At 41.0% G+C, this 16323-nt stretch overlaps 1 protein-coding gene across 1 annotated transcript in view; it reads right to left on the bottom strand.

The window, feature by feature from the left end:
- Positions 1 to 16323, bottom strand: part of PKHD1 (PKHD1 ciliary IPT domain containing fibrocystin/polyductin) — a 358183-nt gene that overhangs the window by 80024 nt on the left and 261836 nt on the right. The window contains exons 54-58 of the mRNA XM_072143767.1: positions 13841 to 13928; positions 11317 to 11471; positions 5878 to 6030; positions 2836 to 3714; positions 1780 to 1945 (exon numbers count right to left, since the gene is read on the bottom strand). Coding sequence (XP_071999868.1) covers positions 1780 to 1945; positions 2836 to 3714; positions 5878 to 6030; positions 11317 to 11471; positions 13841 to 13928 — 1441 coding nt within the window. The remainder of the gene's footprint in view (positions 1 to 1779; positions 1946 to 2835; positions 3715 to 5877; positions 6031 to 11316; positions 11472 to 13840; positions 13929 to 16323) is intronic.

Genomic DNA, 16323 nt, shown 5'->3' with positions numbered 1-16323 from the left:
ATGAAAGAAACACAATCCAGAAGACGTTCAGCTGCATAACAACATACTGGTAGTAGATTATTAGGTCAATTTCTGCTGACAGGTTCCCTTTAAACATTCCACATTCCAGTTCCAAAACAGACCATGCAGAAAAATAGAAAAAGTAAGAGAGACCTTGATCCATAATGGTGCATAAAGGGGTTTTCAACCCATCTTGTTACTTGTGTCCTAAAACTCATTCTTTTGCCTTATTTACCTATTTTCCCAAAAGTCATGTGACCACCTCAGTGCTGACCCACTTCATTATACATTACTGCTTAAAGAAAATCTACCATCCAAATCCATCACGATAAACCAGGGACACTTACTCATAGATCTGGGCACCGTGACTGTGATATCTTCTTATATATGTTTTTGTTGGCCTCCTTCCTTCTAAAATCAACTTTTGATGGAAGATTTCCTTTAAGCTTCTTCAACTAGTAATCCACCTTAATTGTGGTTGGTGGAATAAAGGGTCCCACCATGCATGTGGTCAGTTCGGTACCGATCATCTGTGTTTGGACGTTGCAATGGGTGGGTCAACTGGTTCATTAGACATATTCATAGTATCATAGTTGATACGGTTGAAAAAAGACACTTGTCCATCAAGTTCAACCAAGGTATCACTATGGTTGAACACTATAGGCATTTCCTAAGGGTGAAAGGATGAATTCAGTCGCGATCAACTATATTTGGACATTGCAATGGTTGGGTCAACTGATCTGTTGTACAATGTCACTTTAGCTTCTCCCTCTAGCAACTTACCTTCCTCAAGGATGGAGGGATAAAAAAATCCCATCTGTCACATCACCACTTTAGTGGTGATCATCTATGACACTGCAATGGACTACTGGTTCATTGTACATATTAGCACTTGAGCTTTTCCTACTTGTGATTCACCTTCCCCGGGGATACAGAAATAAAGTGTTTTGGGCTGCTGTCTAGATCCTTGGAGAGCATGTACAAGATCCAGAAGCGGGGAACAAGTGTTGTGGTCACGTGGCTGGTAGAACATGAGGAACATGGTGTGGGGGACTGACGGAGATTGAAAATGATCAAAGATCAAAAATGGAGGTCAAGAGATCCCCATGTACTCCAACACAGAGCTGAGCAAACCCTTGGGTGGTGGTTGTACCAGAAACCATACACGAGACATGAGGTTATAACCAAAGTAGAATCATGAAACCAAGAACCTCATATGGTTCTGGGTCAAAACCAGAAACAACAATAGGAGATCAGTGCAGGCTCTGGGACTTTAATGACATCATAAAAAGTCCTGTCGGAGTCATTATCGGAAAACATTGGCAAGAAAAGCATGCTACGATACAAATATAGTCATGTTTGTCGGTCAATACGACACAGTTCAGTGACGAATTCAACACAGCTATACACGATATATAATCAGCATAATGGAGAAACACAGCGTAAAATGCAGAAAATTGCAATGAAAGAAGGAGAAAAAATTGACAGGAAATGAGGAAAAGGTCCAAGTGCGATGAAGGAACTCTTTGAAAAAGTCATCTTGTGCTTGGCAGACATCTTCTTTCATCGTAATTGTCAGTGAAATTGCAATTTGGCTCAGTCATAAGCTAATGGCATGTATATTTCATACTTTTATTTTCATGTGTTTTCAGAGTTTAAAGAGGACACAATGGACACGACTGTGGTAGAGGAGTAGTCAAAGGTTTAAAAGGGGCATCCAATGGGTATTTAAGAAGCCATGTAATCATATACACACAAGAAGCTTGGAAAAAATAATACCTTTCTGGTGGATGGAAGTAGAAGATGTGGTCGGGTCTTACATCGGATGTCTTGATCCTTTCCGCTGTGATAGGACAGGTAATAGCCATGTTCCCAGGATAGGACACAATGCAAGTGTCAATGTCGTTGCTGTAGCAGTTCTTCTTAAATCCAGAAAATGTGACATCTGATGGAGCAACAAAAAATGTGAAAAGGCGAACCTATGTCCATAAACCTATGTCCATAAACCTATGTCCACAAACCTATGTCCACAAACCTATATCCACAAACCTATATCCACAAACCTATGTCCACAAACCTATGTCCGTAAACCTACGTCCATAAACCTATGTCCACAAACCTACGTCCACAAACCTACATCCATAAACCTACGTCCACAAACCTATGTCCACAAACCTATATCCACAAACCTATATCCACAAACCTATGTCCACAAACCTATGTCCGTAAACCTACGTCCATAAACCTATGTCCACAAACCTACGTCCACAAACCTACATCCATAAACCTACGTCCACAAACCTACGTCCACAAACCTATGACCACAAACCTATGACCACAAACCTACGTCCGTAAACCTATCTCCATAAACCTATGTCCATAAACCTACGTCCATAAACCTACGTCCACAAACCTACGTCCATAAACCTATGTCCACAAACCTACGTCCATAAACCTACGTCCATAAATCTACGTCCTTAAACCTTACCAAGGCTAAATAGAAGTAATAAATAACCAAAAACTGTTTTCATGAACCAAAATCTTAATTGGCAATGTTCTGGTGTCAGGATATTAATCAAAACACCAATTAGTAATGTATTCTAATAGCAAAGAGATCACCAAAGTGGCAATTATGTAAAACAAAAAATACATTAAAAAAAACTATACAAATAGTCTTCCAGGGGAAGGAAAAACTTCACTTTGAGTAGGACTTTGCGAAAGCCTAAAAGGGTTGCACTGATGGGTAGTTAGTTCTAATTTACAAACTTTGTTCTACTTGATTTATTTTGACCTGTTTTATCAAATTTTTTAAAAATATCACAAAGCTTGACTGACCTTGTAGTTTCATGATACCAGAGATGGCCCCATCATTTCCTAACTCATGCCACGGGTAATCCGGCCATTGTCTGGACCTGGAGGTAAATGTTGGCCAAACAATGCCAACTCTCCCTTTATATGGTGAAGATGGGGCTCGGTCTCTTAGTGTAACATTGACAGTCGAAGGGTCAATCCTATCCCGTAAGCAGTCAAAAACTTGACTAGTTCCAACAATTATGGAGTTGTGAATTGAGATATGTTGCTTTAAGGAATTATATGGATAAACAGATCCTTGGGAAATGATAGGTAAAAGGCCAACTCTATTGTCCACCAGAGCTACGTTGTCCACCACGGCACTGCCCTTCACGTTAAAGAAGAGGCCATAGTCATAGTTCTTGTAGGACAGGAATCCTGATATTTTTGTGCAGTTTTTTAGGTCATCTATCCAGTAGATTTGAACTCCATGAAGGCTTGAATGCGCAATGTTCTGCAGCCAGGACCTGTCTTCAGAGTAACAGTTTTGGCCATTAACGTGATAACCAATACGTTCAGATCCTGCCACTAGATTACCAGACAAGAAAGCTTGGCTTGGTGGACTGATCTTCACACCTGCCACCCATTGCACTTGGGTTTTGGGTTGCCTCATGAGAATGAGAAGATTATCAGTAAGAATATGGTTACCACCATCAAGTTCAATCCCATGTCCCACAATGTCATATAACACATTGGCTTGTAGAGAAATGTTCCTGCTGTTGGTTGCTCTTACACCCCCTCCGCAGCTGTGATGAATGCTCGAAGATAATATCAAAGAACTTTGTGATGTGTTGTTGAAGTTTATTGATGGAAAAAGAGGAGATCCAAAATGTGAAATTTCAACGTTGGAAACCTCTAAGGATCCTAAAATTGAAAAAAATTATTGTTATAATCTGCAAATTTAGAACTTAGAAGAAAAAAATCTCAAAATCGGGGCTGATCTTCAAGGGTGAGAGAAAGCCTATCCAATTGTTACAACCACCAAGTGGAAAATCGGTACTGTTTTGTAACACCTTATAAATTATGTAAATTTCTTCATGCCCATGTCCACCCTATCCAGTACAAATGAGTTTAGTGTAGTAGTTGTATCAGACTGATGAAAGCAGCAGGACTTGCTGTATCACAATGAACAGTCTGCTGTGAGATAGAATATCACAATGGGCAGTCTGCTGTAAGATAGGAGGTGATCACAATAAGGAGTCTGCTGTGTGATAGGAGGATATCACAATGAGCAGTCTGCTGTGAGATAGGAGGATATCACAATGAGCATTCTGCTGTGAGATAGGAGGATATCACAATGAGCAGTCTGCTGTGAGATGGAGGAGACATGGCTGAAGTAGGGAAGCTGTAGGACTTGCTGGAGCTTGTAGATAAAGCTCCTGCATGAGAAGAGAGAGGGAGTTGAATGTCGGAACCTTATTCAGACTGCATGGGCTTACATGACAGCTATCTGTTGCAAAAGGTATAGAATTTTTTTAGTCATCCCTAATGATAAAACGATTTATAAATATAATGGGAAATATACACTCACCGGCCACTTTAGGTACACCATGCTAGTAACGGGTTGGACCCCCTTTTGCCTTCAGAACTGCCTCAATTCTTCGTGGCATAGATTCAACAAGGTGCTGGAAGCATTCCTCAGAGATTGTGGTCCATATTGACATGATGGCATCACACAGTTGCTGCAGATTTGTCGGCTGCACATCCATAATGCGAATCTCCCGTTCCACCACATCCCAAAGATGCTCTATTGGATTGAGATCTGGTGACTGTGGAGGCCATTTGTGTCCAGTGACCTCATTGTCATGTTCAAGAAACCAGTCTGAGATGATTCCAGCTTTATGACATGGCGCATTATCCTGCTGAAAGTAGCCATCAGATGTTACAGGGTACATTGTGCTCATAAAGGGATGGACATGGTCAGCAACAATACTCAGGTAGGCTGTGGCATTGCAACGATGCTCAATTGGTACCAAGGGGCCCAAAGAGTGCCAAGAAAATATTCCCCACACCATGACACCACCACCACCAGCCTGAACCATTGATACAAGGCAGGATGGATCCATGCTTTCATGTTGTTGATGCCAAATTCTGACCCTACCATCCAAATGTCGCAGCAGAAATCGAGACTCATCAGACCAGGCAACGTTTTTCCAATCTTCTACTGTCCAATTTCGATGAGCTTGTGCAAATTGTACCCTCAGTTTCCTGTTCTTAGCTGAAAGGAGTGGCACCCGGTGTGGTCTTCTGCTGCTGTAGCCCATCTGCCTCAAAGTTGGACGTACTGTGCGTTCAGAGATGCTCTTCTGCCTACCTTGGTTGTAACGGGTGGTGATTTGAGTCACTGTTGCCTTTCTATCAGCTCGAACCAGTCTGCCCATTCTCCTCTGACATCTGGCATCAACAAGGCATTTCCGCCCACAGAACTGCCGCTCACTGGATGTTTTTTCTTTTTCGGACCATTCTCTGTAAACCATAGAGATGGTTGTGCGTGAAAATCCCAGTAGATCAGCAGTTTCTGAAATACTCAGACCAGCCCTTCTGGCACCAACAACCATGCCACGTTCAAAGGTATCAAATCACCTTTCTTCCCCATACTGATGCTTGGTTTGAACTGCAGGAGATTGTCTTGACCATGTCTACATGCCTAAATGCACTGAGTTGCCGCCATGTGATTGGCTGATTAGAAATTAAGTGATAACGAGCAGTTGGACAGGTGTACCTAATAAAGTGGCCGGTGAGTGTAGATGGCACAAAGACAGCCTATTCCTTGCCTATTTTGCATATTTTTTCCCAGTTGAACATTTCCCTATAATCTGGATCTCCCCAGTGTGCTGCTGCACCTTTATTTATGTAGTAATTATATATTTTTTATTTCATTATGTAATATTTACAAAATGCTTTTATAACTATTTTATATTGGTATTTTTAATTGTTGAGTTACGCTGCCAAAACATAACGTTGCTATTTCTAGAAAACATGTTTCTTTGTAGATATAGTTACAGAGGTAAGTAGATCAGTACATACCCAAATATTCATCCCCAAGATGATTTGTATATTGGCCAACCATAATTCTTCCAGAACACGGTGTATCAGCGACAATCTGGATGTTACGAGACAATAAGCCGACCTCTGCCATCAGTGGGATTCTCCAGGTATCACCAATAGAATGACTGGTACCTGAAAAATAAAAAACTTTTATCAACTATTGTATCTAAGCGTGAAGTACCTCACACAATGCATTTGCTTGAATTTGGTTATAGGATCTCATCTCATGGAAGACTATCAAGTAACAATAGTCAAAGCTGGTCAACTCGAAATGAAATTACTGACAGTACACTTCAAGTATAGGCCAAAATCTCAGTATTTGAAATGAGCAGGGTTCATTCACAACGGCCCATACCATCAGCTCCAAAGTTGATTTTCTGGTCTGATGAGACAAAGACTGAACTTTTTAAGTAATGTGTGGAAAAAACCAAGCACTGCTCATCACCTGCCAAATACAATCCCAGCAGTGACACATGATGGGGGCAGCATCATGTTATGGGGGAGGAACAGGACCACCGGTTGTAATTGAAGGAAAGATGAATGCAGCCAAGTACAGAGATATCCTGGATGAGAACCTCTTCCAGAGTGCTCTGGACCTCAGACTGGGCCAAAGCTTCAACTTCCAACAACACAATGGGGGTCATTCGCGTTTTCTCGACGTGTCACCCGAATATTTCCAATTTGCGCCAATTTCCCCTGAATTGCCCCGGGATTTTGGCGCACACGATCGGATTGTGGCGCATCGGCACTGGCATGCACGCGACGGAAATGGGGGGGCGTGGCCGAACGAAAACCTGACAGATTCGGAAAAACCGCCGCATTAAAAAAAAAAAATGTGTCGCGAAAATTGCACTTACCTTCACTCAGCCCGGCTTGGTGTATTCCAGCGCATTTCAGGGAACTTCAGCACAGCAGCGCCACCTGGTGGACGTCGGAGGAACTGCCTTAATAAATCCCGGCCAGACCCGAATCCAGCGCAGAGAACGCGCCGCTGGATCGCGAATGGACCGGGTAAGTAAATCTGCCCCATTGACCCTAAGCCCACAGCAAAAATAACACAGCAGGGGCTCCAGAACATCTCTGTGACCATTCCTGACCGGCCCAGCCAGAGCCCGGACCTAAACACAATTGAGGATCTCTAGAGAGACTTGAAAATGGCTTCCACCAACGTTCACCATCCGACCTGAGGGACCTGGAGAGGATCTGCAAGGAAGAAGCAGAGGATCCCCAAATCCAGGGGTAAAAAAACTTGTTGCATCTTCCCAAGAAGACACATGGCTGTACCAGCTCCAAAGTGGCTTCTACTCAACACTGAGTAAGGATTCAATCCTTAACCAAAGGAATGCGAAAGTCTTGAGCTGGACTTTAAATAAATTCCATGTGATATTTCAGTTTTTCTTGTTCAATAAATTAGCAAAAATATCTACATTTCTTTTTTTTCTGTCAAGATGGAGGATAAGAGTACATTAATGAGCGGAAAAAAAAAAATGTTTGGACCTTACCATTTAGCTGTAAGGAAACAAAGAATGAAAAATGTAAAGGGGTCTGAATACTTTCCGTACCCATGTACATTTAGAGATAGAGCTGACTAAGATTGAATATCACACTGTGGTCAATGGTGAGATGAGTGGTTTATCTAAGTTGGAAACATAATCAACATGGTGGATCTTTCCATTCTACCATCTATTGGGTAGAATTGGGAGACCACCACACACATTACTACGACATTGTTGACCAGCTTTTGCATCACGTCTATGGTGGCCTTTTTAACCAAAGTTTGCACTCAATCTACATCCAAACTAAGTCAGAATGTTGAAATCTTACGGTCAAGGGTTTCCCACCAAAACACGTAGACACTCATGACAATCCTTCCCAACTATTTTCCGATTATTCATGATTGGTTGACAGAACTCTACAAAATACAAAAGAGTGTCTTGTGGGAAAGTTTAAAGTTTTTTGTTGTTCTTCTCTTAAAAAGTGTTTTCCGCATCCCTAAACAGACCTTAACTGTTCTTAGTGAACTCCGACAAGAAGCCATGGGTGTGCTCCCTGGGGTGTGCTCTGGCAGACCTTCAAGGTGCAATGTTGCGGAACCAAGACATGAGAAGGATGTTAACTTCCTCAATGTTCTCAACACAGGGTCATTACTTAAAGGGGAGAGTCTTATAAAAAGCAGCAATTACAGAAGCATGAACATCATCTTGGGGTTAGCTGTAAGAGGTGGGAAGGAGTTGAGATTATTGGTGTAAATAGCTCAGCAGAAAGACTCTATCTGAACCTCACTGGAGAAACCTGGCTGAAGAGGAAGCCGCCATCACCATGGGGTAGCCGGCAGGTATGTGGAGAAGAAAGGGCTGTATATAAGTATAGAGAAAGCTAAAAGCAAAGCAGTGTTAGGACACACCGCCGGTGAACTTAGAGAAGCTACAATCCGGGAATACGAATCCATATTTCACAGTCCTGCTGCTACATACACAAAAGTATAATTACACATCTGCATAGGACAAACTCCTGACATAATCCCTGGAAAGCTGAAGTTAATTGAATACATATGTAGATGCAGGCTCCCTTTAAATGCTTAAGTCATTTGGCACAAAAATATTTACCACTCAACTCAGCTTCACCTACAAAGTTCTAAGGAGACAAACAGAAAACGATTAAGAAGGAGAAAGATTCCCAAATATCCGGCATTATCACCGCCACCGCTGATTCACTCAAGAGTGAAATAGGAGCATTGATTTTACAAGTTTTAATCCAGCTGAAGCGGACACTTTTAATCCCTATTATATCCTCTGCTAGATTTATTCCAGGTCGGTAAAGACGCCTTGACTCGGCGCACAGAACATACAAATTATTTATCACTTAGCAGGTGGAAAGTGAGGAAAAAATACTGGAAAAAACTTCTCAGTTTTTCTCAGAAATAAATATCTGTAAAAAGGGGCCATCAAACATTCTGACATTACTTATTAATACCAATACGATCTTCTTGAATCAAGGCAGATGTGCATTCCGGCGGACATTCCGGATCAGGGATCGCGCAGGACCAGGTAAGTAAATGTGTCCCAATGTGTTCTAGCAATGTTCCAGTTTTTCACCCTGTCAATGTGTCAATGTGGTTTTTTGGATCTACCAGAGACAATGGGGCACATTTACTTACCCATCCGAGTCGCGATCCCCGATCCAGACTCTCCGACGATGATGCACTGTGCCGCGATCGTCGTAGATCCTGCGCCCGATATCCTTCATGTGTTGCTCCCTGCTCTGGTCCGCCGGAGTTCACCTTCTTCTTCCTGGTGCATGTAAGTGCTTGGCTTGCGACACAATTTTACATGTTAAATCCCGTGCATTGTCCGAATCCGTCGCGTGAAAGCCAGCGCGATTGCGTCACAATCCCCGGCGTGATCCCCAAAAGTCTGGAAACCCGACGAAAATACGGCCGCGGGACCCTTAGTAAATAAGCCTCAATGATTCCATCTACCCCCAATTAGACCCTACCAACTTTTGAAATGGGATGTCTTCTACAGCTCATGATTGTGTTATAGCCTGGGCCCACCAGAAGACCCCCTGGTACTCGACACTTCCCAATATTTGAAAAAACAAAAAAGAATCTAAGTTGTGGCGCACAAATACTCATGATATAAGCCACGCCCTTTCGCCACCCATAACACCGCTCCAATTGTGCCCACACACAATACTAGCTTTATGCCCCCCAGTCCTGAGGATTTATTTTATAATTCCTGTGACTTCCACTGTATGAAGCCTCATAATCTGCAGCAAGCCCCCAAACCGTACAATGTCCACCGTGGATCTCATATATAATGCCCTCTTCTTGAAGCTCCCCACTTATAACACCCCCCTTCCTTTCCATAGCCTCCATATGCTTAAAGGGGTTGGTCCTAAGCTATATATGACTTGGGAGGGCTATTAAAACAATAAAAATCTTATACTAACCTCCTCTGGCGCTCTCGTTCCCCTTCGGCGCCATACGGCACTGCCGGGCCGCTTTTTGCTCACGGAGGTCGGAAGTGATGTCCTGAGCAATGCTACACACTGAAACTGAAAGTTTATCAGGTGCGCGGATGTGCCAAACACAGAACGGACAGTGACATATGGCTATAATAGTCCCCCGAGCCATATATAGCTCTTTTTTTTAAATCCCGGACATCTCCTTTAACCCTGATGGACACATAGGGGCACATTTACTATGGGTCCGAATTGCGTTTTCACGCCGGTTTTCCCGAATTTTTCCGATTTGCGGCGAATTGCCCCAGGATTTTGGCGCATGTGATTGGATTGTGGCGCATCGGCGCACCGGCTTTCACGCAACAGAAATGGGGGGGGGGGTCGGAAAACCTGATTCGGAATTTTAAAAAAATTGTGTCGCAAGAATTTCACTCACATACACCGGAACGAAGCAGGTGGAGAAAGCGCCACGGGATCGGGACTGGACCGGGTAAGTAAATGTTCCCCATAGAGCTTGGAAGTTAGAGACACACCTAACAATTCAGGACGGTCTTCCTGAATCATGTATGGTCAGGAGGAATGCTCTAGTGGGCCAGTATGACTGTGCTCCCAGAGATGGATCTCTTTTTAGGACTGTCAAGATGTCCCCAGTATATTTTTTGTTGTTGATCCTTTCTACGTGTCTCAAATTATATTTCCATTCTTGATTTTGTTCCCATAATTCCTAACGATCTAAATGTTCTTCAGGACTTTAGTGCCTTTTCTCTTATTCGTCCTGTCCATCAATCTATGTCTATGATTTGGTCCTTGGTCCTGTACACATATGTCTGGTGAACAATGATCCTGTCCTCCAAAAACTTCATCAGCCCTTAGAGTTCTCTTTTTTTTACCCAGTCCATGAAGTGATTACTTATTCTGCATTATTGTTTTTGATCGTTTTCTTGTTCGCCCAATGATGAATGACTCCTTGTCTAAGAATCTAGTTGAGATCTCACCCATATTTCTCCCTTGATGTCTCCATTCTAGAACTTTCCTAAATGTCTCAAGTGATTTTTTCATTATAGATCTTAACCATGTTGCACCAGTAATATTTAGACTGTAGCCAAGTTTTTCCTTGTGAAGACTTCATTCTAGATCTTCTGAACGTTTCTCAAGTGATGATTCCATTTTATAAATTTCCAAAATTTCTCCTCCTTCTCGACTCTGTTCATGAGTTTTTATGAGGCTTCTGCTCTTCGCATCCAAAGTATAAAGAAGAGCATCCAAAATGATATATGGTATCACAGATCTCAGTTCCCTTTGGTCATCTACTATCCATGTTGGAACATAAGAATGTCAGCATAAATTATGATTCTAAAGGCATTTTTTTATCTATGGTGATCTGAATAATTAGAATTCTTTGTATGCAGTAAAGAAATAAAATGGTAAACTAATAACGAGAACGATCATGCTTACCAGAATGCCAGTACTTTACTTTGTCCCAGATCCGCATAATACTTCCATATACATTTCTTACACGAAAAGACTCAGCTTGATGAGGCTCATAGGATGAGGAACTTATAACTAATTCATCTCCAGGTCTCCAGTCCACTGTCGTTTTCAGAGCAATCCTAGCATATGAGATATATGTTAATGCAATATTATAATATATAAATGTCCAAAAAAACATAATTTAAGGCAGGAGTGGGGGGATACTGCCCCCTATGTACAAGAATATATCTACTATAATACTGCCCCCTATGTACAAGAATATAACTACTATAATACTGCCCCCTATGTACAGGAATATATCTACTATAATACTGCCCCCTATGTACAAGAATATAACTACTATAATACTGCCCCCTATGTACAAGAATATAACTACTATAATACTGCCCCCTATGTACAGGAATATAACTACTATAATACTGCCCCTATGTACAAGAATATAACTGCTATAATACTGCCCCCTATGTACAAGAATATAACTACTATAATACTGCCCCTATGTACAAGAATATAACTACTATAATACTTCTCCCTATGTACAAGAATATAACTACTATAATACTGCCCCCTATGTACAGGAATATAACTACTATAATACTGCCCCCTATGTACAAGAATATAACTACTATAATACTGTCCCTATGTACAAGAATATAACTACTATAATACTGCCCTATATGTACACGAATAAATCTACTATAATACTGCTCCCTATGTACAAGAATATAACTACTATAATACTGTCCCCTATGTACAAGAATATAACTACTATAATACTGCCCCCTATGTACAAGAATATAACTACTATAATACTGTCCCTATGTACAAGAATATAACTACTATAATACTGTCCCCTATGTACAAGAATATATCTACTATAATACTGCCCCCTATGTACAAGAATATAACTACTATAATACTGCCCCCTATGTACAAGAATATAACTACTATAATACTGCCCCCTATGTACAAGAAAATAACTACTATAATACTGCCCCCTATGTACAAGAATATAACTACTATAATACTGCCCCCTATGTACAAGAATATAACTACTATAATACTGTCCCTATGTACAAGAATATAACTACTATAATACTGTCCCCTATGTACAAGAATATATCTACTATAATACTGCCCCCTATGTACAAGAATATAACTACTATAATACTGCCCCCTATGTACAAGAATATAACTACTATAATACTGCCCCCTATGTACAAGAAAATAACTACTATAATACTGCCCCCTATGTACAAGAATATAACTACTATAATACTGCTCCCTATGTACAAGAATATAACTACTATAATACTGCCCCCTATGTACAAGAATATAACTACTATAATACTGCTCCCTATGTACAAGAATATAACTACTATAATACTGCCCCCTATGTACAGGAATATAACTACTATAATACTGCCCCCTATGTACAAGAATATAACTGCAATATTACTGTCCCCTATGTACAAGAATATAAGAATATATCTACTATAATACTGCCCCCTGTGTACAAGAATATAACTACTATAATACTGTCCCCTATGTACAGGAATATAACTACTATAATACTGCCCCCCGTGTACAAGAATATAACTACTATAATACTGCCCCCTATGTACAAGACTATAACTACTATAATACTGCCCCCTATGTACAAGACTATAACTACTATAATACTGCCCCCTATGTACAAGAATATAACTACTATAATACTGCCCCCTATGTACAACACTATAACTACTATAATACTGCCCCCTATGTACAAGAATATAACTACTATAATACTGCCCCCTATGTACAAGACTATAACTACTATAATACTGCCCCCTATGTACAAGAATATAACTACTATAATACTGTCCCCTATGTACAAGAATATAACTACTATAATACTGCCCCCTATGTACAAGAATATAACTACTATAATACTGCCCCTTATGTACAAGAATATAACTACTACAATACTGCCCCCTATGTACAAGACTATAACTACTATAATACTGCCCCCTATGTACAAGACTATAACTACTATAATACTGCCCCCTATGTACAAGAATATAACTACTATAATACTGCCCCCTATGTACAAGACTATAACTACTATAATACTGCCCCCTATGTACAAGAATATAACTACTATAATACTGCCCCCTATGTACAAGACTATAACTACTATAATACTGCCCCCTATGTACAGGAATATAACTACTATAATACTGCCCCCTATGTACAAGACTATACCTACTATAATACTGCCCCCTATGTACAGGAATATAACTACTATAATACTGTCCCCTATGTACAAGAATATAACTACTATAATACTGCTCCTATGTATAAGAATAGGATCAACTATACCGTGACCATAACAACAGTTTACAATGGAGCCCACAGGGGGTTTGGAGGGTTTTTTAGTTTGGTTCAGGTATAAAGATTTGTTCAGAAATTTTCTTGTTTAAAATTTTTAAACACTATAACCTACATTTCATTTCCTGGCGCAATGTCTGCCCCGAGACGTGTCCATGATTTGCTGGGATAAGCACTATAAATCTGCAACTTTCCGTAAACTCCTACAGTAAGCAAAAAAAGATAATAGATAAAGGAAGAAAAAAGCTGATGATAAAGTATCAAATAGACAGCACGGACCCGGCACGGAACACAACACCGGACGCACAACGATGCTTTGCCCCTTCATGGTATTACAATCACACAGCACAGTATGTACATTACACACAGCTGATCAATGGTGTTATTCCGCTATAGCGACTACATGAAGAACTGCTCAGCCATACAGTATATAACCCCCCCCCCTAAAATATTAGAAATACATCTGAAAATGGTTAATGTGATATATTTTTCTATTCTGGCAAATTTCCATGTTGAATATTGCATTAACCGCCGGCTTCCTTAGATAATTTGTACCTTTAGCAAACAGATTTTTCTATTGTATTTTGGCTGAGGCCGGTGGCTCACTTTCTGTTTTCCATTATGGTATTTAGACGCTATTAGGCAACAGAATTACAGAAATCTTCAAAAAAAAAAATAATAAAACAATTTAATAGAAAAAGTGCAGTCTTTTAACTATTATTGAGGGTTTCTGAAGTTGTGTTGCTCGGACTTTCTTTAGGTATCGATCTATCCATCTCATATTTATCTCATAACTATCATATATACTCGAGTATAAGCCTAGTTTTTCAGCACAAAAAAATGTGCTGAAAACCCAAACTCGGCTTATACTCGGATAAAAAGAAATATAGGTTTTCCCAGGTTTTTGTAGTAAAATTAGGGGCCTCGGCTTATACTATGGTCGGCTTATACTCGAGTATATACGGTATACATCTTTATATTGTATCATAGGCTGGTGCCAATTTTACCAGTGTATGATAGTGTCCCCGACCCCCTGTACTCACCGAATATATCACAAGGCTCTGCCCTCCTGATAAATCCAGCCGCACTGCGCCAGAGGGACGCCAGGTCTGACCTGGTATAGAATGTCCCTATAGCCTAAAAAGGTGGAGTCTATTTGCAGTGCACAGAGCAGGCTCCTCCCCCGCTGAAGAGGTAGTGGCTAAATTACGGCTTGTACACCTGTTTTCAGGTGTGGTCCATCATCTATCATTATCATGTATCAAGAAATCCTCTTGCATAAGACAGCAGTAAGAATAAGATATTTTATAGATTACACAAAGTTCAAACTTTTTAGAGGTGCGGGTAAACCCAACTTGACAAGTTGGGGCTTTCCAGAATCCCTGTAAATCCCTTTGGGGGAGTAGGTGTTACCAGCGTTGTGATTAACTCTAGCTCAAAAACACTAGACACCTGAATGGTGGTCACCCAAACTAATATGGCCATTCAGTGGCCATAGCGGAACTTGGTAACGTAGAACAAGTCATGTTGTGGGCGCAGCTGTGGCTACTAACTGTCCAAAGTGGGTTCCGGGAACTTCGGCACTTTTGGCAGTACCGATGTTCGAGAGATTGCCACAACACTTTTAAGATTTACAAAAACAATGAATCATTTTGGAGCTTGGGGACTCAGTTTGAGGGTCTGTATGTGATGGCAATTATAATTGGGCCAATTTTACCAATTTTTACCTGGGCTCTGGTGTGAAAAGTGGAAATTATCGAAACTTGGAAATGTTCCATTTTTTAACTAGGTTTATAAACTAGAATGTGTTGTATGTAGTACTTGTCTTTTTGTATAGAGAATAGACACATTTTGGGCCCCATAGGGCTCCTCAATCTGGGTTTGACCTTACTGATGGGAGCCCCTTTAAAACCAGTGCTTTCTAAAAGAGGCATCTTGTTACAGATTTTGCAACCTGAACTTGAGTCTTGGACACCTAATGAGATTGGTGGTGGACTCTAGTTTGGAGATGTTGTTGAGGAGACCTCCTTCCTGTTACTGATTTCGCAATGTAAACTTGTGTCTTGGACACCTAAAGGGATTGATGATGGAATCTAGTTTGGTGTTGTCATTTCCAGTTACATATTTTACATCTTTTCCAAGATTGGTTGTGGCCTGGTGATGCCATTGAGAAGATTACTTCACTAGTCTGGTGCTGTGATTAGTTCGCCAACCATTGGTCCACAGCCGACCTCTGTAAGAACAATACAAAAAAAACCTCACATTCCCTATCCCTCTGCAGTCTTCTCTTCCTTAATTTCCATGCTAATGCACTTCTCTATTGACGGCAAGCACCGTGATGTCATCACATTGGGGCAAATTTACTTACCCGGTCCGTTCGCGATCCAGCGACGCGTTCTCTGCGCTGGATTCGGGTCCGGCCGGGATTCATCAAGGTAGTTCCTCCGCCGTCCACCAGGTGGCGCTGTTGCACTGAAAAGCATCTGAACACACTGGAGTTCACCGGGCCGGACCAAGTGAAGGTAAGCGCGTCCCAAGCGACACATTTCTTTTTTTAAATGCGGCGGTTTTTCCGAATCCGTCGGGTTTTCGCTCGGC

Source organism: Engystomops pustulosus, chromosome 3 (genome assembly GCF_040894005.1).
Source record: "Engystomops pustulosus chromosome 3, aEngPut4.maternal, whole genome shotgun sequence".
NCBI classification, from domain to species: Eukaryota; Metazoa; Chordata; class Amphibia; order Anura; family Leptodactylidae; genus Engystomops; species Engystomops pustulosus.
The sequence above is the reverse complement of the archived record's forward strand: the minus strand, read 5'-3'. Positions and strand labels throughout refer to the sequence as shown.